Source organism: Barbatula barbatula (genome assembly GCF_947034865.1).
Source record: "Barbatula barbatula genome assembly, chromosome: 16".
In the NCBI taxonomy this organism is placed as follows: Eukaryota; Metazoa; Chordata; class Actinopteri; order Cypriniformes; family Nemacheilidae; genus Barbatula; species Barbatula barbatula.
The window spans coordinates 4,978,809-5,005,059 of record NC_136779.1 but is presented as its reverse complement, the minus strand read 5'-3'; the positions used below and the strand labels follow the sequence as shown (position 1 = coordinate 5,005,059).

Below are 26,251 nucleotides of genomic sequence, written 5' to 3'. Positions count from 1 at the left end.
GATGGGGAGTGACGGGAGCCAAGCCAAGAGATAACTTTGGCCCATGGATTTTACTTTGTATGTGGGATATCATAAGGTTTATGTAGATCTGTTATGAATGTCTGCTGGGCTTTAATTAAACAAATCTACACGTGGATTTTAAGTTTCCAAGTTTGTTCTGTTGAACGCTTATGAGCTTCTGTAACTCTGGAAAGTAACTGTTTATCATAACATCAGGACATAGTGTTGATTTCTTTGTACTGCTTGTGTCTTAAATATAAATGTGACCCCCTTTTAAAATGTCACTCTTGCGTGCCAATCGGTCATAAACTGTTAAGACATCTAATAATATATGTTGAAAAATAAATCACAAACACCAACAGTGGGTTCCACGCTTGTACAATAACATGATGGCTTTAAAGTCTTCATCTAAAAGGTTTCAGAGCCCCCGTTTGAACCCACACCCCGTCCTTCCCTCTCATCTCCTCAAAAGTAGTTTAAAGAACAGAGGCTCCGCACAGCTTTCACATCCCCATGGTTACGCATCCCCTCAGGGGTCCTCCTGGAGTTTTTTGTGTCTACTCAGCATTGTTGTTCTTGAGTTTTGGCACACCAAGGCTTAAATATAAGAGTTCAACAGAAATCATGGCGATAAAATGAAAGTGTGATAAAAAGATATTTGGAGAGATTCATTCATTATGACATCACAGTCCTTTCCCAGCGTTCCTTGGGGTGCCTGTCTCTATTCTGCAGCGCTGTGGGCTGTCTATAGGAGCCCTCGCACTGACTGTGAATGGTCTTTTTGTTGGGGAACAGTGAGCCATTTCTGCTCCCACAGAAAGCCCTGGGTAATTTAGTGTGGTTGCCAGGAAGTCTGAGCTCATAGAATGACAACAATGGCAAATGTTATTGCTCCACCTCAAGGGGTGGAAGAGAAAGAGAAAGGGGGAAAAACTAGCTATGGTGATAGAATTCTGGTTCAACCTCCTCCCACACTATGAATTCCACTTAAATCTTGCATAAGGATATAGTGTTAAACAACCATTTGTGCTTTCAAGCATGCATCATAGGACATGGTTTATTGTGGCACATGGTTCAGTATGAAGTGGATCTTGTCTCAACAACATTAACAAAAAGGGACAAATGGTTTTAGAACTGGAAACTTTCTCTCAAACTTTTGTTCTAGGCTGTCATCTAGTGGACATGCATTATTACCACAAATAAGCATCTGCCTTTTTAGCTATAGGGCTTAAATCAAACCTATAAAACACAATATGGCACATTCTAATTATGACTAAATAAGCAATGTTTTATAGATAAATAGTTGGCTAAACAGCAAAACAAGTTAAAAGAACATTGCAAAACATTTGTAATAGGAAATTCCATAATTTCATTTTATTTCAGTGGAAGTTGTTACTGTGATTTCATATTTGAATACCATAGAAGATTAATAAAAAAATTTAATGATGATTTTAGATTATTTTGGGTTGTTGACAAATATTGTGGTAGTACATGTGTCATGTGGTGTTACATAAGAATAATTTAGAAAACAAACTGTTAATAATATAATTTAAATATTAATTATATGTATATTTATCATATAAAATAGCATAAGAGATTTGTTTTCAATTTTTTTGCTGTCACACCTTTACACATTTGCGGTATATACATTAATTGTTTCTTTTTTTATTCAGCTGGCATTATTACAATGTATATAAACCGCTGTTTTGAAATTAATATACGCTAATAAAAACGCACCAGAAGAATTTACTGTGAAAATAAATTGAATAAAAATCTAAAATTGTAAAAATAAACAACAATTTAGTTTTTAAGCATGGTAAGGACTCTTACAAAAATCTTGCGCAACCAAACTCACGCGGTCGCAAACTGTCGTAAAAACAACCAGTTTAGCCAATTTAGCAGTTTTCTTCTTACATAAATAGCTTCATGGTTTCTATCACTCGATCTCATCACTACTATGCTCCACCTGCTTACTTTACCATGTGAACATTAATTAAATCTAATTCAGAAATTGTCAATAAATCTTTTTATTATCACAATATAAAACATCGTGTACATTATGTAGAACACATACATATACAATACATATTCTATAACATGAACAAACAGGAACAAACAATCCAATGTCCATTATTCAAAAAAGTATATTTATAAAAATATAATATGTCTTCATTGCTTTTTTATAATGTTTTCCAGACTGGTGCAAAAGTCCTTAAACTCATGAAGAAACGTGTGTAAATTCTGCTTGGAACCTGACCGTTATTTGTTATGTATGTGAGTTTTCCCCAAAATGATTTTGAAGTTATTGTTAATTTCACTGGAAAAATATATACAAATATACAAAACACATTTAACTTGCATATAATGTCTGTTTTCTTTCTAATAAAGTTTCCATATCCACAAAAAAACTCTTAGTTTATAATATGTCCGCATTCGTACTACACATTTTACGACCGGATTACGTCAGCGGTGTCCTTACGCTTTACGGCAGAGCGGCATGTGGAGGTCAAAGATGGCAGCAACGACTGGAAACTGAACATCTATTCTGATCAGATATAAACATCTTATGACAGTGATATTTACGAGGGCCTGGATTACACAGAGCACCATCGATAAAGAAAATCGCTCAGTCTAACTCGTGGCTTCCAGTTTGGGTTAAGCTAACAAAGCGAGTAGGGCATCTGGTCATTTAACGTTAGACGATTTTCCTGTATCAGATTCAAGAAATGGATAATAATGCGCCCGGTGCAGGAGGATATAAAGGGGGATTAGGAAGCCTTTTCGGTGGAGGAGGCCCTGAATATTCAAATACCGAGCTCTCAGGAGTACCATGTAAGTAATGTCTGATCTGTTCAGATATTAAAGACGTAACGTTACAGTTTTTTGGCCAGTCAGTCTAAGTTGGGTTTCCACACATTTCTGACAGTATATATTGAGTTCTGTTTTTCTGATCTTAGTGACTGGTATGAGCCCTCTATCGCCGTATCTCAATGTTGATCCGCGATACCTTTTACAGGTGAGTTTCTGTATATGACATATCCAACACTGTAGAAATATATAACCACTTGAAGGATCAATGTACTAGTTTATAGTGTAAAGGCTTTTAACTTTTAATGTGTAAAAGGACAAACCCTTTGATCAACAAAACACATGTGACTACTTGCCCCTCTTTGCTTAGATTGGTTTGTTTAATGTTGTGTGAATGCTGTCGGTCAGTATACTAAACGTTTTTTTACCTTCCAAGGACACAGAGGAGTTCATCTTGCCAACTGGGGCAAATAAAACCAGAGGCCGATTTGAGCTCGCCTTTTTTACCATCGGTGGATGCTGTATAACAGGTGAGGCCTGACTCCAAGCTGCTTGTCATAAATCTCATGTCTTTAAAAGCCTTAACTTAGCTTTTTGTCGTTTAAAGGTGCTGCTTTCGGCACCGTAAACGGGCTCCGTATGGGGCTGAAGGAAACAAGAGACATGGCATGGTCAAAACCCAGAAATGTACAGTAAGTGTGTCTTAATGTATTTATAATTTGGTTCCAAAATAAAATGCACCATGCAGTATTTAGCTTCCCTTGTAAGAGATTTGAATACAAAGAAAAAATAAGAGATTATAACTAACCGTGCTTTTACTAACATTATTCATATTACATCAGGATTTTGAACATGGTCACACGACAAGGGGCGTCTTGGGCCAACACACTAGGATCTGTGGGTAAGAAATTCATTGCACTTAATCATCTCTTATCCCAAAAAATATATATCGTTGTATCGTTTGAAAAGAACATACATGCCTTCTGTTGATATTTTGCTTTCTTATCTCGACAGCTCTTTTATATAGTGTGTTTGGTGTGGCCATTGAGAAGGCGAGAGGTGCCGAAGATGACCTCAACACAGTTGCGGCAGGAACTTTGACGGGGTTGCTCTTTAAATCCACAAGTGAGTCAAAGTCACATTGACCGTAGTTATATTATTAGACTACTAGTGGATGTTTTTTCATTGATGGAGTAGAACATGATATTTATTGTATTTATTGTGTGCAGGTGGACTCAGAGGAGCGGCCAGAGGAGGTCTCGCTGGTTTGGCCTTGTCAGGACTGTATGCGCTCTACAACAACTGGGATCATTTGAAGGGGACTTCGCCTTCACATTACTAAGAGCTCAGATCATGGACTTATTTTGACTCTGAGCTCATCCTTTGTCCATATCACAATTTTTATTCCCATGTAAACTTTTGGAGAAGCACCAGTTTCCTCTTGAGGTAACTCATGGAGAACCAGATGTGTTCAGGCTTCTTCAGGGGTTTATTAAGTATAATATTTAATTTGCGGAGTCATGCATCGCTGCAAATCTGTTCTGTTAGTAACGCATCCTTTGCAGTTGATGCTCATCTAAGACGGTCGAAAAACGCTGTGTTCTTTAATTCTGAATTTGCGCACTGTTGGTAGAAATGTATTTTGTCAGTGCTAACTGGTTTAAAGTTTTGTCATTTGTTTGTCCCATAGCCACATCCGCTCTGCCACAATCTGAAATAAAATCTATAAAAAATTTAGTGGAGCCGGAAGCAGTGTCTGCTGTGTTTGTCAATGATCGGTGTTTATTGCAAAAGACTTATTTTTCTCGCAAGTAATTCAGTCCTAGAAATAAAACCTTTTATACAGACACGCCATTTACAGAGTTCTCATTAGCCATCAGTAAAATCGCAGCTCGAGCTATAGTCTAACGCAGCTTTTGTTACTGTTTCACTGTATATGATGAAAGTTTTAAGAGTAAATTTCCATCTTAGCATATATATATTATATAAACTATTATCCTAAGAAGAAACAAACATATTGTGTGTGAGAAAGATATTTGGAGAGAGATAATTGGCTAATTTAAAAAGGTGTCATATTATAAAGCCCTGAAACACACAGGGATGAGTCAGCTGGTCCGGAGATTCAGTCCTAACATCTACTGATGCTCTCAACCACAAAAATACTGACAAAAGCACACTCATTGGGTGGGTCAACAAAGTAAAACGCAATGTTATTTGGCATTTAAGTGATACTACATATGGCAGACTTCTGTATACAGGGACAGATAAAAAAAAAAAGAGCCATGTTGACAAGGTACAGACTCTGTGGACACAAACTCACTATAGAGCGGGGCAGACACAGACAAACGGGATCAGACTGTGAACAAAATTGAGACGGAACTCAACAGACTGCACAAAATACACCGAAATGCGGACAATGTTTTTTGGAAAAATCAAGTCCATACACCAGATGTTTAAATGTCTGTCAAACAATGTGACACTGCCATATCTGTTAGGAGAACACAAGGACTGCTGTGTGTTAGCTGCACAATATGTGTCTGCTTGTCACATCAAAAGAGAAAACAATGAATCTGCCCTGACCAGATGTTTCCAATATATGTACATAACATTATCTTACTGTATATGACTTTATTCTGCTCCTTAAATGTATATTTTGCTTTTGTAAAAGTTTTATTTATTTACATACATTATATTATAAACCACTTTAAGTTGCACTACATACATCACATTTTATTTTACTATCATCTTTTCGTCTGTTCGTACGCAGCCCATCTGCAAATGCTTTGGCAATACGAATGAACATTTTGTCATGCAAATACAGCACCCTTAAATTGAGGGAGAGAGAAAAGAGACTGGTGATTTTTGTGTACGTGTGCTTTAAGCTGTTCCTATCTTTTTCTTATATTAAGAATACATTTTAGTAAAAACGTTTTAGTTAATCGTGATTTGTTTGTGAAAACGTTCGTACGCAGGGTTCAAGCATAGATTTGTTCGTAAGCATGCTTAGTGAATGAGAGCAATGTTTTAACGGTAGTGGCTAGATGTGAAAAAATGAATTGACATGGGGTCTTGTTTTATGGGTTTATTTGGAAGCAATTGAAGTGTGAAAGGCAAATAATGACCTTTTCTTACAAAATGAATGTTTTCTTTTGTTGCCTTTGTTTTATGTTGTACACAATTTTCTCAACCATAACAACTATAGACAATTCAATATCCAAATTAGTCTTGTATGCGAAGTAACCCAAATGTTCTCTGTAGTTTCATAGATGGACTTCGATACATTATGCATTCATTAAATACAGTAAAAAAAATATTTTCCCAATAAATGTTTTTATTTTTAAATGGGAGATTCATTAGAATTGTTTTGCATCCATTTTTCTGTTTAGTGAAAGAATAGCAGGTGTAACATATGAGCTATTTCCTATCAATACCTGACGCTGTCCATCAAAGCACCTTAAGGACTAAACAATGTACATTACAGTCCTTACAGAAAAAATTTATTGAGCTAAAAGCAGTTGATATACTACAGCAATGCCCAGAAGAATCTCACATGCACGGTGGAGAAACGACTTGCAAAGCAGTGCAAACTACCCTAACTTTGGTGGCTGGGGGCTTCCAGGGCACATCCAGAACAGGATGACCGGATCCAGACCGGGACATGGCACTAAAGCTTTAATCACGGATTCTCCTGCAGCTGTGGGCAGGGAATACTGAGAGGTGACAGATCAGTGCATGAAGAAGTCTCTGATGCGTGTGGCCTCTATCCATGGGACGTATGCTGAGGTGCGCGTGAAGACGCTGGGCTTGTTCTCCACCGTGCAGCCGATGGGGCCGAAGCTTACAATGCCGTGGACTTCCCAGCGGTCTCTTCCCACCTGACACAGCAGAGGACCGCCAGAATCACCCTGGAAGAATAAGAACCACATAGTTAAGTTCAAATGTAAAGTCAAATATGGTGTTGAAGATGAACTGTATTTTTCACCTGGCAGGCAGCTGGAGTGCCCTCTATATCCCGGAAGCCGGCACAGATCATGGAGTCTCTCACACGGTCACCCCAGAATTTCTTCTGTTTGCATGTCTTGTATTCGATGATGGGGAGTCGAGCTTGATTCAGTGTCTCAGCTAGTGACACATTTTCTTTTCCACCTAAGATTCATCGTGGAAAAGCGTGGAGTCAGTAGATCACATTTTGGTAACGCAATAATGGTGATGTTTAAATACTTAAATATAAACCATTAGAACAAAGCACCTTTAATAATGACGGTGATACATGAAACACTTTTGTACTTTAATAATTAACCAGTTTACATTTATCACTGAGCTTAACATTTAAAAAATAAAAGATTTTTGGTGCAATATTTTACCTCGTGTGTCTCCCCAGCCAGTTACCCAGCAGTAGTGTCCTGGTTTGAGGTTGGTCTGCTTGCGCGGCAGGCAGGCGTAGCGGATGAAGTCAGTGGTCTGGATATCAGTGGCAGCTTTGACCAATGCAATGTCATAATCCAGCTCACTGTGTGCCGGATAACGGAAGTGTTCGTGTCTGTAGATCCTCTTCACAGGGAAAATTCGCTCAGCCGACTCTGATCTCTTCAACTGGTGCTTACCCAAAACGATACGCCAGCTGTTGGCGTCCTCTGCTTTTCCCCTGGGCAGCAAAACACACAAAAACACTTAACACACATTCTAGACTTTTTCAGTTTTCTTCTCAAGTGGTCTTTTATTGAGCTTGAAGTACTGCCTGACTCTTGTTTTCTGTATTTATCAAGTCTTACTTTTGAAAGCAGTGTGCTGCAGTAAGAACCCAATTCTTGTGTATTAGGGTCCCGCCGCACACATGTACGTAATGTTTACTTCCCCTGGGACGAACCTATAAAAAAGATCCAAACATAAATAGTTGCACTTGATGAATTCTATCTGGGGGTCATTCTGGAGTCATTTACCTGCAGTGAAACTTGCCATGGCCAGGAGTGAGGTCTGGCCTCATTGCCGGACACGATACGCTCGACTGTGTTTGGCTTGAAATGAGGCAGTCCACAGTCTTTCGGCCAATCTAAAGACAGAACAGCGGTTAAAAGTCTGTTAAAATAAAATGGACGAGCAAAAAAATATCTAAACCTAAAACAAGACAAATTGACCTATACCAAGTCAATATTGTATAGTATTTCGATATACAGCATCATGTATTTAATTTACATATAATTATATATCATTTTAAGTATATTTACTTCAAAATCATATAAAAAAAGTTTGCAATGTAGGAACGCTTGGTTTGTGAGGAAGCACATTAAATGTTTCATACCAAAAATGCAATGGAATTCATACAACGGAGAAACACAGAATTAAGTGTTCAATTGTTATCCTCCACTCCAAAACCTGACTTTCATTTTGTTTCTCACCAAGATGAAGGACTTTTTGCTGTCGAAGGCGACTGGGGTTGAATGCGTGGATGGAGGCCCTGTCCAGTGCCAGGCCCAGCTGTAATAACAGTAGCAGAAAAAATGGACTCCTTACCGCCATGATCTTACAGTAACTGTGTGTTGGCGCTTTGGAGATTATGCATTTATACCGTGCCCAGTACAGGAGCCATTCTTTGTCCTATCCACGCCCCTGTCACTGGGACAAAGCATTTTGACAATGCCCCTCCCTGTCCTGGATTTTTCTGGTGGGGTAGCCGAGTGTTTTCAGAACAAGCTGGCTCCAGAGGACCATGGGAGTCCTATCAGCAATTTCAGTCACTTGCCAGTGTGCAAAACAACTCACCCTGAATGGATCACCAGTAGCCTTCTTATGGTCACGCCAAGCCAACATCCAAACAGTTGTTTGCCGACCTTCGCATGACCACCTGCTGTACACACTTAAACCCTGATAAATCATTAATATGACCTTGTGTGGTTTATATGTTCATTTCATCAAAGATTAGCAGGATCTGTTTTTAGTAAGCAGTCAGCAGATCTAATGTGGTTTACAGCAACCTACATCCATTAACAACTATTTGAGCAAGATGAGTTCCTGGCTTCCAATTGCAACCTTTAAAGTGGACCTTTTATCACAAAAAAGTTAAGTTAAGAAAACAGTATTTCTGAATGTTTTAAACTTTCCAAAAAACGTGTTATAATGTTTTATATTAACTTTAAGAAGGTGTAGTGACATAATAAACAGGAAGAATTCAGATGCAAAAGCCTCTATACCCAGCTAGCACAGGTACATCTTTAAGACGTCTGCCAGTTTGTTTACATTCTAAATTCTAGACGTCTATATATGACATCTGATATCTCTAAGACGTCTTGCAGATCTAGACGTATAATAGACGTATGCCATATGTTTGTGTGTTATTTGAAAACATCAGAGCCTGATAAAAAATAATCGTTTTAAATGGAAAAATGTCACACGGCACTAAGAGGTTTTACATTTGAAGACTTCGTATGTTACTGCAAGAACGTTTTTGATAACTTTGAAAGTTAGCTGCAGAGTAAGTTTACACAGCAGGCCTGCAGTAGTTGTGGGTTGGTAAGACACAAAAAACACATACAAATAAAATGAAGTATACCTTGAATCAATGCCAGTAAGTCAATGCCAAATGCATAAATGTGATTTGATATCAGCACTTATATGCAGTAGTTTAACATTACCAGAAGAGGGCATAAGAACCTGAATGGAGAAAAGCAGGTGATAGGACATTTTATGTTTTTTAAACAACATATCTGTTAGTATGATAGAGCCATTGTAAAGACAATACATTTGATGAGTTAATTTCCATCTACATGTGGCCATATACATGCTTAATAGAGTTTTGTTGTGGTTAAGTGTTACTCACTTGTGTGTAATCCAAATGTTGGAGAAGGGAGATGAGGAGCTTGGGAACGTTCAATAACAAAGAATGTGCCAGCTCAACCAAATACTCAACGTTACAATGAAATAGACATGGAAATGTCCAGGGCAATCTACCTGAACAGTTCACCAAGTGTACATTAGCTGGACCGTTTTACCCGTTCTCATGCTTTCCTTTTCTCTATAACTACTCTTCAAAAACAAAGAGAACAAAGACCTCTGCGTTTCTCTTGTCATAAGATCAATGGCTCTATCATAAACATGGCGCGCACACTGTTTTTCAGTACCAGCCTTAGAAACAGAGTTGTTTACCAACCTCTTTATTGTATGTTTCAAGACATTCAGTATTTGCAATATTAAACCCATTGGTATAGTTTTTGCCGTAGAAAGCCTATATAAAGCTTTTTCATCACACTGTGTTGACCCAGTAATGTCTCTCTTATGTTAAATCACAATGTTCTGGTCCAAAAGAAAATCAGAGGCAAAGAAAAACAAAAGCAATGTATGAAGCACACCCCGTTGATTTGGTCAGAAATGTACTTACATTACTACAATTTATTTCAGGCTATAAATGAACATAATGAAAAAATGGACAGACGCTTGGATTACAACCTTAACCAAAAAAACGGATTCTGTATATGATAAAGTTATAAACATGTGATCATAAATAAAGTATCGTGAACGCTGTAATATTATGTTACAAAAAATATGGTTAATCATGAAAATGTAGCTTTATAAATATGTATATTCAAAAGTGGACGAAATAATGTTCGCCTATACAATGGTTCTTAACAATTAAATTCACATTGGAACCAAAACCCAAGTGCATATGTATGTGTTTTCGTTTTTAATTGAGATTGTGGACTATCGGACTAGTACTGGGAATTAGCTAGTTTATATTAAAGCACAGAAGAACAGAAACACTGACCTTGAGTCTATATTTGTTGATCATGGTCTGATAGGTCTGATAGGAACCCAGCTTTACGCACCCACAATCCAACTCTCCAGCATTCATATTTTTAGCTCTGTCTATTGATTCTGGCTTTGAGCCCACACTGACCCACCGTCAAAAACCAATTCGGCAGAGGAAATCAGTTTTTACATCAGCAACAACAAAGAAAAACTTAATAGTTATTAAATTAATATATATGCTAATGTAGAATTTCTGGATACCGTAGTTGTGTATTATAGTAGTGTACTGTTTTTTTAGATCAAAATCTGTTTGTTAAGTCAGACGTCACACATGGCTTCCGGGTCCATGGGCTCTATCAAAAGCCAAGGGCAAACAACAAAAACGCTAATATAAAACAACCTAACCTTTATCTCCATAATAAAATCCCAGATGGCCAGACAGCCATTCATTTTCTATGTATTATTAAAATATTCCTTAGACTCCATTAGCCTGGAGACCTTGGAGTTAATAAAGGTTTTGATTAAAGGTGTGATATGAATAAATAGTTGTACTATCTAAACGGTTCTTTCAGTAGTACCCTCACTTGAAATGAGTAGAGGCTTGGACCCCAAAAAAGTATTTCCTACGTCACAACCCAACAAGCGGATTGACTAACTAACTCCCAGATCTTGCTCCAGGGGGCCCTGTGGGCTTTTATTAAATTGGGGAAGACCTGCAGAATGGTTCTCATTGTGATTTATTTTGGCCAACCGCCTTGACAGGAGGAGACTATTTGACAAACATGTGAAGTGACAAGCAAAGAGTTTGCAAAACAAAGAGATTTTTTCAGGCCTGATACAAATATATGTTGTAGAGATCCAGTTTACTTGCTATTGAATGAGACACCAATCTCTGTCAATTTCAGTACCTTTCTAACAATGAATTTCCAGCCATTGACATCCGCCATCTCGGACCATTTTTTTGTGCAATATTTCCTAAGTTCGTACAATCGTACGTTTGGTAATGCAGCGGCTGAGGCTACCTATAAGGTTCCTTGTTAAGTAATCTGCTGTTTGCTGAACTTCTGCAAATTTAACAAACAGAATCAAAACACTCTTAGCCTGTTACTTAAAGAAGGACTAACATTCAGCGTTCATCACATTGGGATATTTTCCCCAAAAATGGAGGATATAATAGGAGGTCGAGACAAGAACATGGCAGTATTAGAAGGTGCAGTAAGTACACACCACAATCTTTAAACTTTCCAAAGTAGCTTTTCGCTCCGTTAGCTGGCAACACGGTTCTGAACATCACCAGACCTGCCTCAGTCTCCTACAGTATTAGGATTAGTGCAACACGCCGAGCTGCGCAGAGCATTTATAATCCCTTCGCTCTTCTTGCGTCGCCTTTGCTGGAACGCCAGGCTGCTGACAGTATCTGTGGAGTCTTCCCTTCCGGCAGCCGCGGCAGCAGCCGTCTCTTTGATCTGAAGCTCCAAATGCCTCTGGATCGCCAGGCCAAGTTCTTCAGGGTCCACAGATGCACCATATACCTCCCATGTCATACCCTCAGCGTCCCACTCCACCTCCTTCACGGGGGTCCTCGGACATGTATCAGACTGTTCAAAGCACGTCTCAGAGTTAGGATCTGTCCTTAAACTGATTTCAGGGAACACGTGGGAAACAGAGTTAACATAGGACAAGGTCTGCACGCCAATGTCTTTGAGCTCATGGCTTGACGTCATGGTGGTGGCATCTTTCACTGCCCTGTTAAGTCTAGTCTGCAGGTCTGTCCGCTCGATTCTGAGGCAGGATGAGTTTTGTCCTCTTAATTCAGATCTGCAACAGTGCCCGGAGCTCCGGCTGTCCAGTTTGGTCTCGCTGATGGAGGATACAAGTGGTGGAAATGCAAGCAAGCCGGAATGGAGCAGTGACCTTTGAGCTGGACATGGACTTCCTGCGCAAGCTGACCGTGAAATCAAATGTCCAGGACAGGAAACAACGTTGCAAGCGTTCCTTAGACAGCCAACGTTCATCACCTGTCCGGCACATGTACACCTGGGGCATGGAGTTAAATGTTGTCTTTCACAGTTACTCTGAGCGTGGCCCAGTGTATTCGCAACCTGTTGCGAGAAGCTATTGTTAATAGACGAAGAATCCATCCGACAAGTCATTCTACAGCAACTGCATCCTGTCAAATTCTCAGCAGGTCTGCAACATCCCTCTCTGCTCCGCAGACCCTTCACCCTATTTGTGGAAGGTGAGCACGGCATTCTCAGATTTTGGAGCAGATCTTGAGATGGAGTCCTTCTGGGTGAGCCATCCGTGATGCTCCAGGGTCTTGCAGTTCCTCCGTGCCAGATTACAGTCTCGGTGGTGTTGTTTCTACTGCACATGCTGCCCTGTTCATAGTCACACAAGGTCATAGGGACCGTCGTCGGTCCACCCAGGCTAGCGGGTCTTACAGTGCAGGCCGTGTTGCTGGCTCTTTTCTGTGAAAGCTGTCGGCACCATGGGACCTCCATGCGTTGAGCAGATTCGTGCACCATTTCTGTGGAGCTTTTGGACAAAGAAATGATCGGCAGTTCATGGTCGTCCAGCGTTTCAGCAACTACAGATCCAAGGTTGATGCTTGGGAGGTAGATCTCAGATGTTGGGCGTTTTCGTTCCTCCATTGTGAAGTTACTACCAAGAAAGACAAACAGAAAGTTATTATAAAAATATCCACATTAGTGTTTATATTATAATTAATGCAAGACCTTTAACTTTCAATACTGTACTTGCAAAGCCCCTAAATCTTTTATGCCCAGCGTAAAACTGGATTCTCGTCATTAATGGTCCTTGCTGGCAATTAACCTTGCAAAACGACGATTAACTTTTTTATATAAACATTTTTTTGTACATTTAGCAATGACATATAATGTTGTTAAAACGCTCTTTTAGCATTACTGTACAAACATTGTTAATTGAGAGGACCTTTAGAGAACATTAGCCAAACGTCTGTGAACGTTCTCTGTTAGCTCGTCCCAAAAGAGAGGGACATGCTGTATTGTAAAAATTGTCGAGTTCCTAAACAACTCGAGTTCCAGCAGATTTAAAATGATAACTTGTTGATTTCAAGAAATAAAGTTTCCTATATTAAAAGGAATGGATTTAAAGCAGGATCCAGACAGAAAATGATAATAGCTTCAGTCTTTTATTTGGAAGCACCCCTGAGAGCATTGAGTGAATGTGCGGAAGGCCTCTTCATGTTTACAACTCACTTCAAACACCCTAGCAGATTTTTTGGGAGATACTTTTGGGACTACTGCTGGTCTGTTACTCCCTACCGTCAGCACACACTGACTTCACACTGGCCCTGGTGAACTCTCTGCTCTCATCTGTGGCATTTGTTCTAGTCACACGTTAATGCTGTACAATACAAACCTAACACACCATTTAGCTGTTACGCCATATAGCTGCAATCGTCTAATTCTTCAAGGTCACTGCGTGTTATCAGCTAAGATCCTTGATCATTATGTTATGTTTGTTAATGTCTCTCTGTGGTGACTTAAAGTCCCTGTGAAATCAAAAACCTTTTATTTATTTGAGCTTTTAGGGTGAATATGCTTTCCTTGAGGATATCTAAAACCTACAGATATACAGTAAGCATTCAAAACATACAATCTCTCACGTCTACCAGAATGGAAAAAAAACATTTGTTTTTTAATTGTATTCAATCTGCACTTCTGATCCAATTCCAAGGTGTGGAGTAAACTAAATACAATTTTAAAAGGGGGAGGAGCAACTCTATATGTCCTGCCGTAACTTCCTGTTTCAAGTCAATGCATTGAACAAAGCTGTGTAATTTAGTGGGTCTTTTGATCACAATATAAAATTCATTTTTAAAGCAGGTATGCATAGAAATCTGATGCTGCAAAACTATGTAGAATTGAAACACATTATATTTACATTTAGTCATTAAGCAGACGCTTTCATCCAAAGGGACTTACAAATGAGGTAAACAATAGAAGTAAATTGAACAACATATAAGACACCAAAAAGCATAAGTGCTGTAAAAACTGATCTCATGTAGCCCACCACAGTATTAAAAGCTAAGTTTTTTTAAAAGGTAAGAAATAAAAGTCAGTACTAATCGAGATGTTTTTTTAGACGATTCTTAAAGATGGCTACAGAATCTTGCTGATCTTGTAGCAGCATCATTAAACAAATGTGGAACAGACTCAAAGAAGGCATGTGTGAGATTTTATTCACTTTTTTGGTTGGCACCACAAGATGTTGTTCATTTACAGTGTGCAGGGATCTGCCGGGTATGTAAATCTGAAGCGAGCGACTGGAACCAATGTAACCTAATGAAGAGAGGAGTGACGTGTGGATCTTGTACATTTGCAAAGTTTTAAGTTTAAGTTTGCATGAGATGATGAAATATCTATACTTTAGGAAGCTCATGCACCTGAAGCATACACACAAACATATATGTATAACACAATAGACTGTCACATATAGAAACTGGGAACGAAAAAAATAAATAATTTAGATAGAGACATGTCACCTGAAAATGGCTGTTCATGTTATTCCAAACCTGTATGACTTATCTTTCTTCTACAGAACACAAAATAAGATATTTTGAAGAATGTTGGTAACCAAATAACATTGTCCCTCATTGACCTCCACTGTATGGGACACAAAACCACTGAGACATTTCTTAAAATATCTTGACATGATGGTGAATAAATGATAGAAACGCTATTTAAGAGTAAATTATTCCTTTAAGCTGTTTAAAAACGTAGCCCACAACTTCAGAAAAACTGGGTAGAAAAGTAATGCACTAAACCCAACGTGTGATCTTGAAAATAGCCTTTGCTAATTGACCAAAACTCTTGCGACAAACAATAACAGATGTTGTGTCCACACAGCCATCATGGGAAAACATGACACTACCCACTGCATCTAAAAATAACAGTCAAGGTCCACCGGTAACCCATTTCAACCCACATCCTAACCCCCACCTCTACAGTACACCTGCGCTAGGAAACATGTTCATACACACACATAAGCGTTCATGGAAACATACACAATTCAATAGACATCTCATGAAATCACTGAAATGATAATAAAATAAAAATACATCACCTTCTGCTCTTGTTAGCAATCATGGTCAACCTCTCTCTACTCAAAGCTCTTGTTTTACACAGACACAGCTGCGGCTTCCCTTAAGACCACAGGTAAGTCAACAAGCCCTTCTCCCCTCCACACACACATGCAGACGACGTACATACCTCCCACTTCCTCCTCTCGCCTCCTTCCCCACAGCCCAGCCAGCTTCTCTCCTCTCCTCTCGCTCTCTCTGGTCCATGTGAACAGGACCGAGTGGGAGTGCTGTCGGATTATCAACTGCTGCCATCTGATTACCCACCACAGGCTCTGTTTCAGAGTAAAATACACGGTGGAAGGGGAGGTGGCGTGAAGAGACACACACTGAAATGGTGCGAAGGCAAGGAGGGCTGCGTGCCCGTCAGGGAGTGGGATACATTGTGTGTGAGGTGTTTAGAGAGACAGAAATCAGAAGCGACAAACCAGACATCCTTTAACATGCACAACCAGTTACTCTGTCTCTTTTCATACACACAATCGTAGCCTCTGCCTCTTACTCATTCCATCTCAACCAGTCCGTCTTTCCGTTGCTATGGAAACAGCCATGCTCAATAGGAGTCTTTTTTTTAAGTTGTCATGGGAACAATGAAAACAGCCACTTTGAGATTTTGTGGATGCTGGGAGATTTTGTATATGTCTTTGATTGTCAGAGCCATCTTTCTGATTCATCTGTCACGTATTGTTGCAATACATGCACCTGAAATAACTCAGTTTACCTGTTTCATTATAATACAACAGCAAACAAGAAAAATAAATGATGACAAAATCAAGATTATTCTGATTGTTTATATGTTGAATTGGCCTTGAATAAACCTTTTGTCTCTTTACGGAACAGTTTGTAACCTGTTGCAGTAACAAGGTCTTGTTGATATAATAACACAGAAACTGTTTGTTGTTACTTTAAATCACTTGTGTCAGGTATATGTGCATTTCCCCCTGCATTATAAAGTGTTTTGTCAAGCAGGCTCAGCCTCTTAACTTAATTTTATACTAAGTAGGACGCTTGTGCTGCGTTCAGGACACCTCAGATTTGGGATATTTCCCATCACAAACCCAGAAATAACGCCTGAATTTAGTACAAGTATTTAGTAGCATTAAAACATTACATTACATTATTAAATACATTACAGTTAACAACGAAAGAGCGATGTTCCAGAAATGATTTAGGAAATATTATCATATTATATACAAATACTGTAGATTTTAGAACTAAAAGTATGCAATGGGAGCCTTCATTTCTGTTTTGTAAATGAATGCAATTAATGCAAATGCATGTATGTACTATTTCATTTTTATATTTATTATAGTATATTTTTTTGTTTTTGGTTTATTGATTTGATTTAATGGCATAGGCTACCTAGAAGAAAACCCACGGTGAACCACAGAGAACATGCAAACTTACATTATACTATAATATTATACTATATTATATCACATATTGCATTAAATTTTATTGTATTATTACATTATATAGAAACTATATAGAAACTCCCTTAAAGGAGCTATGAGGAGATTTAAGTGGCATCTAGTGGTAAGGTTGCACTCCACCACTCCCTTTCTGCTGACATGGGACTAAGATTTCGTCACGTTTTCTGATTCTTTGCCGAAAGACATAATGTATTTATGAAACTTACACTTTGTAGAGCAGTTTGTCCGTTTAGGGCTACTGTAGAAACAACATGACGAATTTTCACCCGCGGTTTATGTAGATAGAAATAACTTGTTTTACGTTAATAAAAACATAACGCTTCATTATGTAAGGTCTTTATACACCTCTAAAGACATATTATATTGCATTTCTGTCAATAGATGCTCTAAAAAACTACACACAGAACCTTTATTGTATTGTGGGAACAGCATATGTGTTACCTGATTACAGCACCTGATAAACTCTTGTCCATAGGTTATTCATTAACCCTTTGTGAAGGCTGCGTGTTAACTAAACTTAGCGGGAAACCATAGATGGGCTTTCATTTAAAGAAAGAATCCAACTCAGACAAATACACCTACGGAAAAGGGTTTTCTTTTTAATATAAGGTTCTTATGGTTATGTATTTGAAAGAACATCACTACAAAGAACATTTAGAACCAAAAAAGGATTAACTGTTTATAGCTCAACAGAAGCTGTATTAGCAAACTATGGTGTTAGTACCAAGGTCATGGGTTTGATTCCCAGGGCATGCATGCACAAATACAATATGAAGCGTTTTCAAAATGCGTAAATGTGAACATTGGTGTCTTTAATTGCTGCCTGTGCTTGCTTCAACAAATTGGTTTCGTCAGAAGTTCATTTAACTTGTGAACTGCTTGTGAATCTTTCTATGCCCCCTCTGCATGCTCAGACTTGGTGTTTGTTTGGTAATGAATTCTGCAGCTGGCTGAGCACATATCAGGTTTTTACATGGTGTTGATTAACTAACCTGGGAAGCCTTCGGGGACCTAGTGACCCACACTGAATCCAAAGCCTACTCTCAATGGAAGATCAGAGAACCAGTGAGACCGGGCATAATGGCAACATGGGAAACCAATGATGAACTAAAAAGAGAAGCATCAGATAGGATTTAGACAGTAACTGTGGTTGTTTATGGCTGGTGAGTAAAATATTATTACAAACCTAAACTAACCATGTCCTTGCTAACCCATCTTAATGCATCATGTTTTGTTTGTTTTGCCAGATGCAAATATTTGAACAGTGTTCGGTCATCTCATGCAACTTAAATTGTGTCAGAAACAATTTCCAAGTATTGTAAGATGTAGGGAAAAGTGATAACTCTTTAAATGGATTTGATATACAGCACGTGTGCCATAACACACTACTGAGCAAATGGTTAAACCAGTTAACTAATGCTCGGTTTGAGAATGACAGATTCTCACGATAGAATACAAGACATATGCTTAAATATATACAAATCATCCATATTTTTTTTCTTTGCCTCATAAATATCTGTTAACTGAAACAATTATAAAAGTATTAAAGTGATGTCATCTCAAATCTGCATGAGTTTCTTCCTTCCGCAGAACACAAAAGATGTTGTTTTGAAGAATGTGTTGGCCCCCATTCGCTTGCATTGGTTTTGTGTCCATACAATAGAAGTGAATGGGGGCCAGTGCTGTTCGGATACTAACTTTTGTGTAAATATCTTTTTTTGTGTTCTGCGGATGAAAGAAAGTCGAGTAAATGATGACAGTGTAAACTATTTCTTTAAGATGATTTTGAGTTTTAAATTTAAGTTTTCGTTGACATTGTAACCTGCAGAATTATGCTATGACATGACAAAATGTGAGAAGTTCAATATTAACTTAAGTTTTAAATCTATTGTTCAATAAAGTGTTAAAGTAATAAATAAATGACAGACCTTTTCCAAATTTGCTTCACACACCTTCCGCTTTCTCCAGGTGGTTACTGTAAATTCTCCACAGAAACAATGACAGTACACAAAGTGTTGAGCTAAGGGAAATAAAGTTGTTTTAGTAATACATGCAGTGTTTTTTCAGTAGCGACACAAATGCCCCACCTCTCGCATGCACCATTAAAGTGTGTTGACACAAGACATTTGACACGTCTATTTAAAAAAAATAAAGGAAAGACAACGTCCAATAGTGTGACACATTAAGTTCACTTAAAGCAAAACCATGTCCTAATGTGAGAGGGGTGGAGAAACTAAATAAAAGAGTTTATTTTGTGTTCGTGCCATTAGATCTACTTGTGGCATTGGCTTGTGGACTATCTGCAGCATTTCTCTTGCTTCTGCTGGCTGGGGTATCGGTCTATCTGTTGTGGAGGAAGAGGGAGGCCCAAGTACTTTACCGGGGACTGATACCAACCACCCCCATAATCCCACGATGCATCACTCCGGTGCTCCAGACATCAGAGAACGACAGCTATGGGTAAATAACAGCTGTTGCTTAACTCCAGTGCCAATTACTACATTTGTGTAAATTGTGATTTGCTAAAAACACATTCAATAATTGAAATATTTTTTCCGTGATATAATTGTGGAAATATTAAATAGCTTTTAGTTGCCATGCGTTGGTGTAGAAAGTGCATTTAAATTTCAAATATTCACATCTCTAAAAAACTATTGGTCACCTCATTACATTTTCTGTATGCTAAAATGTGAAAATAATTGTTTTTAAATATTCTTAATATCTTTAACAGCACGGGTGATATTCCTTTCATTGTACCTCCTCGATTCAAGAGAGCATCTCAAATTAAGGAGAAGAAGGGGGGAAGAGAGGATGCTGAGGAATGGGAACACCACCCTGACCTGCACACCCAGCGAGGCTCTTTAACAGTAGGGAGTATGTCGGATTGGAATTATAAAGCTCACAAATGATCAAGAGAATTTATTCATGTCTTTTATTCTGTCTTCTCTCTCTGTCGTTCTTGAGGTTGGTTTCCTCTTGGCAGCTTAAGACCCGACCTGTACCAGCTTCCGGAGGAGCCCAGCGAGTGGGCCCTACCGAACGGCTCGGCTGTGCGTCTGTGGTTCGCTTTACGGTACCAGGATGAGCGAGAGCAGCTGGTTGTGTCTCTGCTCCGCGCCGCTAACCTGCCCTCTCGGTGTCAGGGTAACATCACGCTGGTCAAACTTCATCTGTTGCCTTCAGATGAACGACGTCATCGGCAGGCCAAGGCGAAGCGAAAGGGACGTCATCCGACGTTCAACGACAGCTTTGTGTTTCAGGTTGTGGAAAAAGTTATAGATATAGTTTAGATATAGTTTTAGATCTCCCACCATCAGACAGGTTTTACTGTTAGGTTTGTGAATTCATTTTCTTTACAATAACTTGTCAAAAGTTGACAATTTTACAAAATTACACCTTGGAATTACAAGATCTATAGCTGATGTCGCCATCTACTGGCCATTTCAAGAGGGTTCGTTAAACTTTGGTCAAATGTTGTTTACAATCACAGACAACTAATTACAGACAGAATTTTTCCTCTTAGGAGTGGAAAATGTTTTAAAGTGTAATTCACTTGCATTGCAGACAAAATGAGAGCAATATAAATTATTAATATTATGGTAAATATTTTGTATTACACTACACAAACCCATCTTCTGTCTAACAGGTATCCAACAGCTGTGTGGACCTGTGCTCTGTGCACATGAGTTTGTTCACTGTTGAGCAGAGGAAGCATCACCTCATTGGGCAGATTTGGATACCCTTGAGACATACAGAACTAATGGAGGCAGCAGGCAAAGTTCAGTGGCGGGATCTGGACAGTGAGAGCGATCAAGTACAGTACTTGATACAGTATTCAACAATACACTCATTCCAGAATTGCTTTGAGAGCAGGAGCATTGCCCTAATGTTTATTACTGCTGTTCTAGCCTTCATCTAAGAATGGTGACATCCAGGTGTCTTTGAATTACAATCCGTCTTTGCGTCGCCTTACTGTGGTTGTTCTGAGAGCACGAGGTCTGCAGTGCGGCAGTGATGCTGGTGAGATTTCGCTACGACTAAAATGTCTACGGCCAGTGTTTTGTGAACTCACCTGTATAATGGGTGGGTCAGGTGTATGTGTCCAGGTCTCCTTGAAGATACACACTAAGGTGGTGAGAAACAAATGGACAACCGTGGCTAAAGGCAACAGTCCGTCTTTTAATGAAAGGCTTACCTTCAGACTTTTACCCGTGCAGCTGGACACAGCCTGCCTGTCCCTACAAATCCAGCAGCCAATCACAGAGAAGCCAGGTAAATGTCTTTCAATCTTGTTTATGGTCAGTCTATAGTCTAACATTGTGGAGAACCCTGTAAAAATGCAAAACAAGCATGCCGAACGCATAGAAAAATCAGTATACATGCAAATAATTATATTATCAACCGGCATAATAAGAATGCGGGTAATACAAAAAGTAAATTATTGCAACATATAAAGCAGAAACATAGATACAAATAGTCATAGACATTTGACCCCACTTTACATTATAATAGTCAACATGTAAAATAGAATGTTGATGTGTTTTGCAGTGTCGTTGGGGGTGGTGGTCATCGGACCGTTCATGTATGCGAGAGGCCAAGAGCTGGACCACTGGAACGACATGGTCAGCAAACCCCAGGAGCTGGTCAGGGAATGGCACGCACTGGGAACGGCTTCAACGCTTACAATCATGCATCAAGTTTAAATCTAGCCGTCCTGGGAAGTGTTATTTTACTTTCACTACTGATGTCACAGAATGGAATTAAACAAAAGGAAAGGAGAACGTTTTATTGATAGCACAAATGTGAATGAGGTTTGCTTGTAATTACAAACTTTTGAATGAGAGAGGATGTTACACAAAGTCACATTAGAACAACAGTGTGACTTGGTGGAGGCAGCAAAAATACACTTCATTTTACAAACACAAGGTTCCCAAACCTTATGAATTGTGCAGAATGATTTAGATTAAAAGTTATTTGCTACAATTTAAGCCCATTTATAAATATGTTCATTTATTATAAACCTCATATATTAACAAGATGCGCCACTGACATTACAATGAATGGGGAGGAATGCAAGGACTCAATGTGGCCGCTGGAAATGGTGATTTTAGCTCAATTTAAAGGTCCAGTGTGTTATTTTTTGCAGGATCTATTGGCAGAAATGCAATATAGTATACATACGTCTTTAGAGATGTATAAAGACCTTATATATTGAAGCGTTGTTTTTATTACCTTAGAATGAGCTATTTCTATCTACATACACCGTGGGTCCCCTTAAACGGAATTCTCCATGTTGTTTCTACGGTTGCCCTAAATGGACAAACTTCTCTACAGAGCGTGTTTCATAAATATGTTACCCCCCTCGGCAAAGAAGCGAAAACATGACAACATCTTAGTGCTGTGTCAGCAGCAGTATAGCTTCGAAATGGAAGGGTGGAGTGAGCCATGATTGAAATTCATAACCTCACTGCTAGATGCCGCTAAATTTCATATACTGGACCTTTAAGCTTAGAAAACCAAACTTAAAGTACAGTTCATTTCAGGTTTAATTATTGATCGGATATGCTATTTAATTCTTAAAAATTTTTGCCAGCGATTTTAGAAATATCTTCCCGTTGTCGTGCTATTGACTTAAATAGCTGCCCAGTTTTAGTACAATTGGTAGACGATCCCATCATTTGCATAAAGTTGAACAGTTCTCAACTTTGTGGCACCGCTACTAGACACGCCTACTTCCTTTTTTCGGAAGTCTGCAAGCCAGATTTGGAATGAAGGTGATCGTGTTGCTTTGCCGCTGCCAGTCACTGACAGTGTGAACAGGGTGTTAATGTATTCATTTCAGATTTCCAAAGAATAACTTGCGTTGAAGCAAACAAGCATTTAACACAGTTGCATGTTGGCCTTGGTGAGTGTAGCTGCACTGACCCTGAACACTGGGTCTAGATAATCCACTACTGTAAGGCCTCTTATGGACTAATCACACAGTTCAGAAAGGCTAGCAGATTGCAGCTTGGTGTCTTGCACCTGTTCCCGTATTCTATGCCCATACAGATTTAAACTGCCTGGACACAACATCTTGTGACTTGACTTGCTTTGCTGACTCTTGATTGTTACCCGTCCCCTTTGAGGAATAGGACACTGAATGCAGTTACGTCCTATATTTGTTATTACTGGAAAATAATTTAAGGTTCCACTCTCTAATACACAAGGCTGAAATTAGGTCCTTACATTTTGGGAAGTGGTTTACACAAGATCACCTTTTAGGCCACCTCATATGTTCAAAAGCACTTAAACATTCAGCCTCACAAGAGGGTGTGAAACACTGCCGCCCTCAGACTTCGGTTCCTTGGAATGTTCTTCACCGAGCATTTTATGACTTTATACAACTTAGGACAGCTTCCCAGGCGGGTTAAGTTCAGTAAGAGGTGCCCAGCCTGGCGCCCGTTGTTGGCGCCCCACAGCAGTGTGGAGCATCGCTGAAGAACTTCTACGGTCACTGAGTACTGGCCGTTAGTCTGTTTCAGCCTGACCACCGTCACGGACGAAGAGAAACCGAACGAGTATCTCGAGGTGCCATGGAACACACGCTCCACCTCGCTGAAATGTGCCCCCTCGTCCCATGCCAGCATGGTGCCGTCCTCCTCACCCATGTTGGCCAGATTACAGAGGGCCAGCAGGCAGGAGCTCCGCAGTGCTTTATTCCCGCTGTGCTGCAGCAGAACCGATGCCAGACGGGGAACAGCACCGAGCCTGAGGAATCTCTCCTGCTGCAGGTCTGAGGAATAAAATGATTTCTAATGCTTTGTACTGAAACCAAAATGGCAGATATACAGTAATATTAATGTATGTGATACAATGTATTTTAGAAAATGGAACAAACTATGGTGTATACTAAATTAATTATTTCAAACTGAATTATTGATTTTCAGAATGGATAGCATTTAGACATCATTGATATTTCCATTGTATCTCAGTGAAGAGGACAAAAGTTAAAGTTCACTCACTGCTGTCATAGCAGATCCTGGCAATGGCTTGGCTCACATGCAGGAGAAGGTCCTGGTCTTGGCTGAGCAGTAAGGTCACGAGGGCAGACACAATGCCTGTATCAAAGCACTGCTCTTTCACAGGAGCTGAAAGCAGTCAGAACCGACAAAAGTTACATAATCCTACACAATACAGTGATAAGTGTTACTGTTGTTCAAAGTCCAAAATCCATTCTTGCCAAAATTACAGTAGCTGCTTAATGGTACAGTGATATCAGATTTTAAAATGGTACTGTGACAGATAAACATTCCTTGAAAATACACTCTTAAAACCCTCCTTTAACCCAGCGTTGGGTCAAAAATGAACGAAACAACCCATTAGGTTGCTTGGTTGCCTTTGGGTCCAAAGTATTTTTGGGTTAATTTAACACGGCAGCTGGGTTCATAACTGTATGACTCGATTGTTAGAGTGAAGTCTGTATTTACTTGCTACTCAAAAGAATTTCATGTGCATGTCATTTTGGTGTTTTTTGACTGCCAATATTAAGTAACTGAAATGAACAGAATGTAAGAGGACTTGTTTATTTACATTTCCGCATTTGGCAGAATTTCCAAATGTTCCGTGGGTGTCAAACCCATAACCAACCGACATTAGCAAATGCTACCATTATGAGCAAACTTCCTTAAAGCAAAGCAACTATAAATGTCACTAGAGCGACTTGAAGTTAAGTGTTTGTAGCGACAAACAGTTCATGAATCACTTCTTGGAACATTCCTGCCTACAACCTTTTGGTTACCAGCTAATATCTTCACCACTACATTATATGCTCAATTCAAACATGTTGTTCTTACGATCTCTGGCAAGTTCAGCCACCAGTCTGACTGTGGGAGTGGTTAGTGTACTCTTTCTTCTTAAAATCTGCGCCAGCACGGGCAAAATCCCACTGTCTGCCACCTGCTCAGCGATGCCTTTCTCTAAAGAAGAGAACATACAAAACAATAAAGGAATATACAAGAACTAAGTACAAAAAACGATCGTCTCCAACATGTGTTTCTGTATTCCTATCTACTTATGCCTAGTCACCTGACCACAATCTGACTAATCAGTCCTGTCACCCAGTGTCTCTAAGAGAGACAAATGCGGATTAGATAGTCTGATCTTCTTCGACACATTAAATAAAGCCACCTGTGCTCTGATGATCCACGCTATGCCTTAATGACTAATGAGATTAATCTGACTAGAGATTACATCAGTCCCAGGTAATAATAACCGATGATAGTAGCCTTAGATGCCCAGCTATTCTATCCTAGCTATTCCATAGCCAACACGCCATTACAATACACACTAAGCAGCTTTTAGAACTAAAAGCTGATACCAGTTAGGTTTTATACAAAACAGGTCAAATATAACCTTCTGAGGTATTTATGAAGGTTTATGTGTGCAGGGACTCACTTTTTTCTATGGCAACAGTCATCAATGTGTCCAGATATGGCTTCAGTTCCTCCTCAACAAGTTCTGTACTCACACTGAGTGCATCTATTGCAGCACATACTGAATCTGAGACAATCAAATCAATTTTCTCTTTAAAAACATTTTGAATCAGTTCAAGAAAGTAAAGATTTCCTATTGTGTTAAGTACTTACCCGTTTGTGTGCTGGGCAGCGAACGACAGGCTCCCATCCTGTCCATATGTTTCTACGCGAGGTTGTGTTTACCTGTTCACTTTCTCAGCTTTGCTTGTGTCCCAGATTACGACTGTGTTTGTGTTCTAAAATATCACACGACTCCATCTCTCCCTTCCTTTCCTTCGGTGTATCTCTGTCCCACGTTTATCCAGTGTCCTTCTGTTTTAAGACATGTGTATCTCCATCCCTCATTTTCTCCCCTGGTCAGATTCAGACTCTGATTCAGACTTACAATAATACACTTTAAATCCGGAGGAATTGTGCAGGACAGGGCCAACTGTAGGTCCTACTGTGAACTGCAGCACTGGGCGAATGCCTCTCAGAGGGCAGAGGAGAGAGACAGCGAGAGAGCAATAAACAGACAAACAAAATCATTGGACACAAATCTTACTACATGTGGTGGATTTTCTCTGCAAACTCAAATGGCTGCAGGCTAAAAAGTTGAGTACAGTAGATTACAAATGCTGTTGTAT

General features: G+C 39.3%; 5 protein-coding genes across 10 annotated transcripts; 2 read left to right on the top strand and 3 right to left on the bottom strand.

The window, feature by feature from the left end:
* Positions 1-2,447: 2,447 nt before the first annotated feature.
* On the top strand, positions 2,448-4,772 carry timm23a (translocase of inner mitochondrial membrane 23 homolog a (yeast)). Its single transcript, XM_079475967.1, has 7 exons — positions 2,448-2,832; positions 2,958-3,016; positions 3,245-3,338; positions 3,416-3,500; positions 3,651-3,709; positions 3,823-3,933; positions 4,038-4,772. Exons 1-7 carry the CDS (start codon positions 2,727-2,729, stop codon positions 4,148-4,150), a joined length of 627 nt encoding a protein of 208 aa, XP_079332093.1. The 5' UTR covers positions 2,448-2,726; the 3' UTR covers positions 4,151-4,772.
* Positions 4,773-6,161: 1,389 nt separating this feature from the next.
* On the bottom strand, positions 6,162-8,669 carry LOC306906115 (chymotrypsin-like elastase family member 2A). 4 transcript variants are annotated; one of them, XM_079477246.1, is made up of 8 exons: positions 8,569-8,664; positions 8,375-8,467; positions 8,205-8,283; positions 7,749-7,858; positions 7,581-7,675; positions 7,173-7,453; positions 6,791-6,954; positions 6,162-6,713 (listed from the first exon to the last, which is right to left on the bottom strand). In XM_079477246.1, the coding sequence occupies exons 1-8, from the start codon at positions 8,614-8,616 to the stop codon at positions 6,534-6,536; spliced, it is 1,050 nt and encodes a 349-aa protein (XP_079333372.1). In that variant the 5' UTR covers positions 8,617-8,664; the 3' UTR covers positions 6,162-6,533. The 4 variants fall into 4 exon arrangements, with proteins under 4 accessions (XP_079333372.1, XP_079333373.1, XP_079333375.1 ...); XM_079477247.1 differs by lacking the exon at positions 8,375-8,467 and having other exon boundaries at positions 8,569-8,669; XM_079477249.1 differs by lacking the exon at positions 8,569-8,664 and having other exon boundaries at positions 8,375-8,552.
* Positions 8,670-9,946: 1,277 nt separating this feature from the next.
* LOC306906113 (uncharacterized protein) lies at positions 9,947-19,220 on the bottom strand. Of its 2 annotated transcripts, XM_079477243.1 has the most exons (3): positions 19,038-19,220; positions 18,102-18,216; positions 9,947-13,212 (listed from the first exon to the last, which is right to left on the bottom strand). In XM_079477243.1, exon 3 carries the CDS (start codon positions 13,200-13,202, stop codon positions 11,853-11,855), a length of 1,350 nt encoding a protein of 449 aa, XP_079333369.1. In that variant the 5' UTR covers positions 13,203-13,212; positions 18,102-18,216; positions 19,038-19,220; the 3' UTR covers positions 9,947-11,852. The 2 variants fall into 2 exon arrangements, with proteins under 2 accessions (XP_079333369.1, XP_079333368.1); XM_079477242.1 differs by lacking the exons at positions 18,102-18,216; positions 19,038-19,220 and adding an exon at positions 15,807-15,945.
* On the top strand, positions 18,123-22,100 carry syt15 (synaptotagmin XV). 2 transcript variants are annotated; one of them, XM_079477245.1, is made up of 8 exons: positions 18,123-18,272; positions 19,380-19,569; positions 19,841-19,983; positions 20,074-20,369; positions 20,756-20,923; positions 21,018-21,129; positions 21,202-21,381; positions 21,658-22,100. In XM_079477245.1, exons 1-8 carry the CDS (start codon positions 18,266-18,268, stop codon positions 21,810-21,812), a joined length of 1,251 nt encoding a protein of 416 aa, XP_079333371.1. In that variant the 5' UTR covers positions 18,123-18,265; the 3' UTR covers positions 21,813-22,100. The 2 variants fall into 2 exon arrangements, with proteins under 2 accessions (XP_079333371.1, XP_079333370.1); XM_079477244.1 differs by having other exon boundaries at positions 21,018-21,381; positions 21,658-21,940.
* Positions 21,881-25,974, bottom strand: LOC306906116 (rap1 GTPase-GDP dissociation stimulator 1-B). Its single transcript, XM_079477250.1, has 5 exons — positions 25,737-25,974; positions 25,546-25,650; positions 24,945-25,067; positions 24,114-24,239; positions 21,881-23,884 (listed from the first exon to the last, which is right to left on the bottom strand). Exons 1-5 carry the CDS (start codon positions 25,780-25,782, stop codon positions 23,412-23,414), a joined length of 873 nt encoding a protein of 290 aa, XP_079333376.1. The 5' UTR covers positions 25,783-25,974; the 3' UTR covers positions 21,881-23,411.
* Between the last annotated feature and the right edge of the window lie 277 nt (positions 25,975-26,251).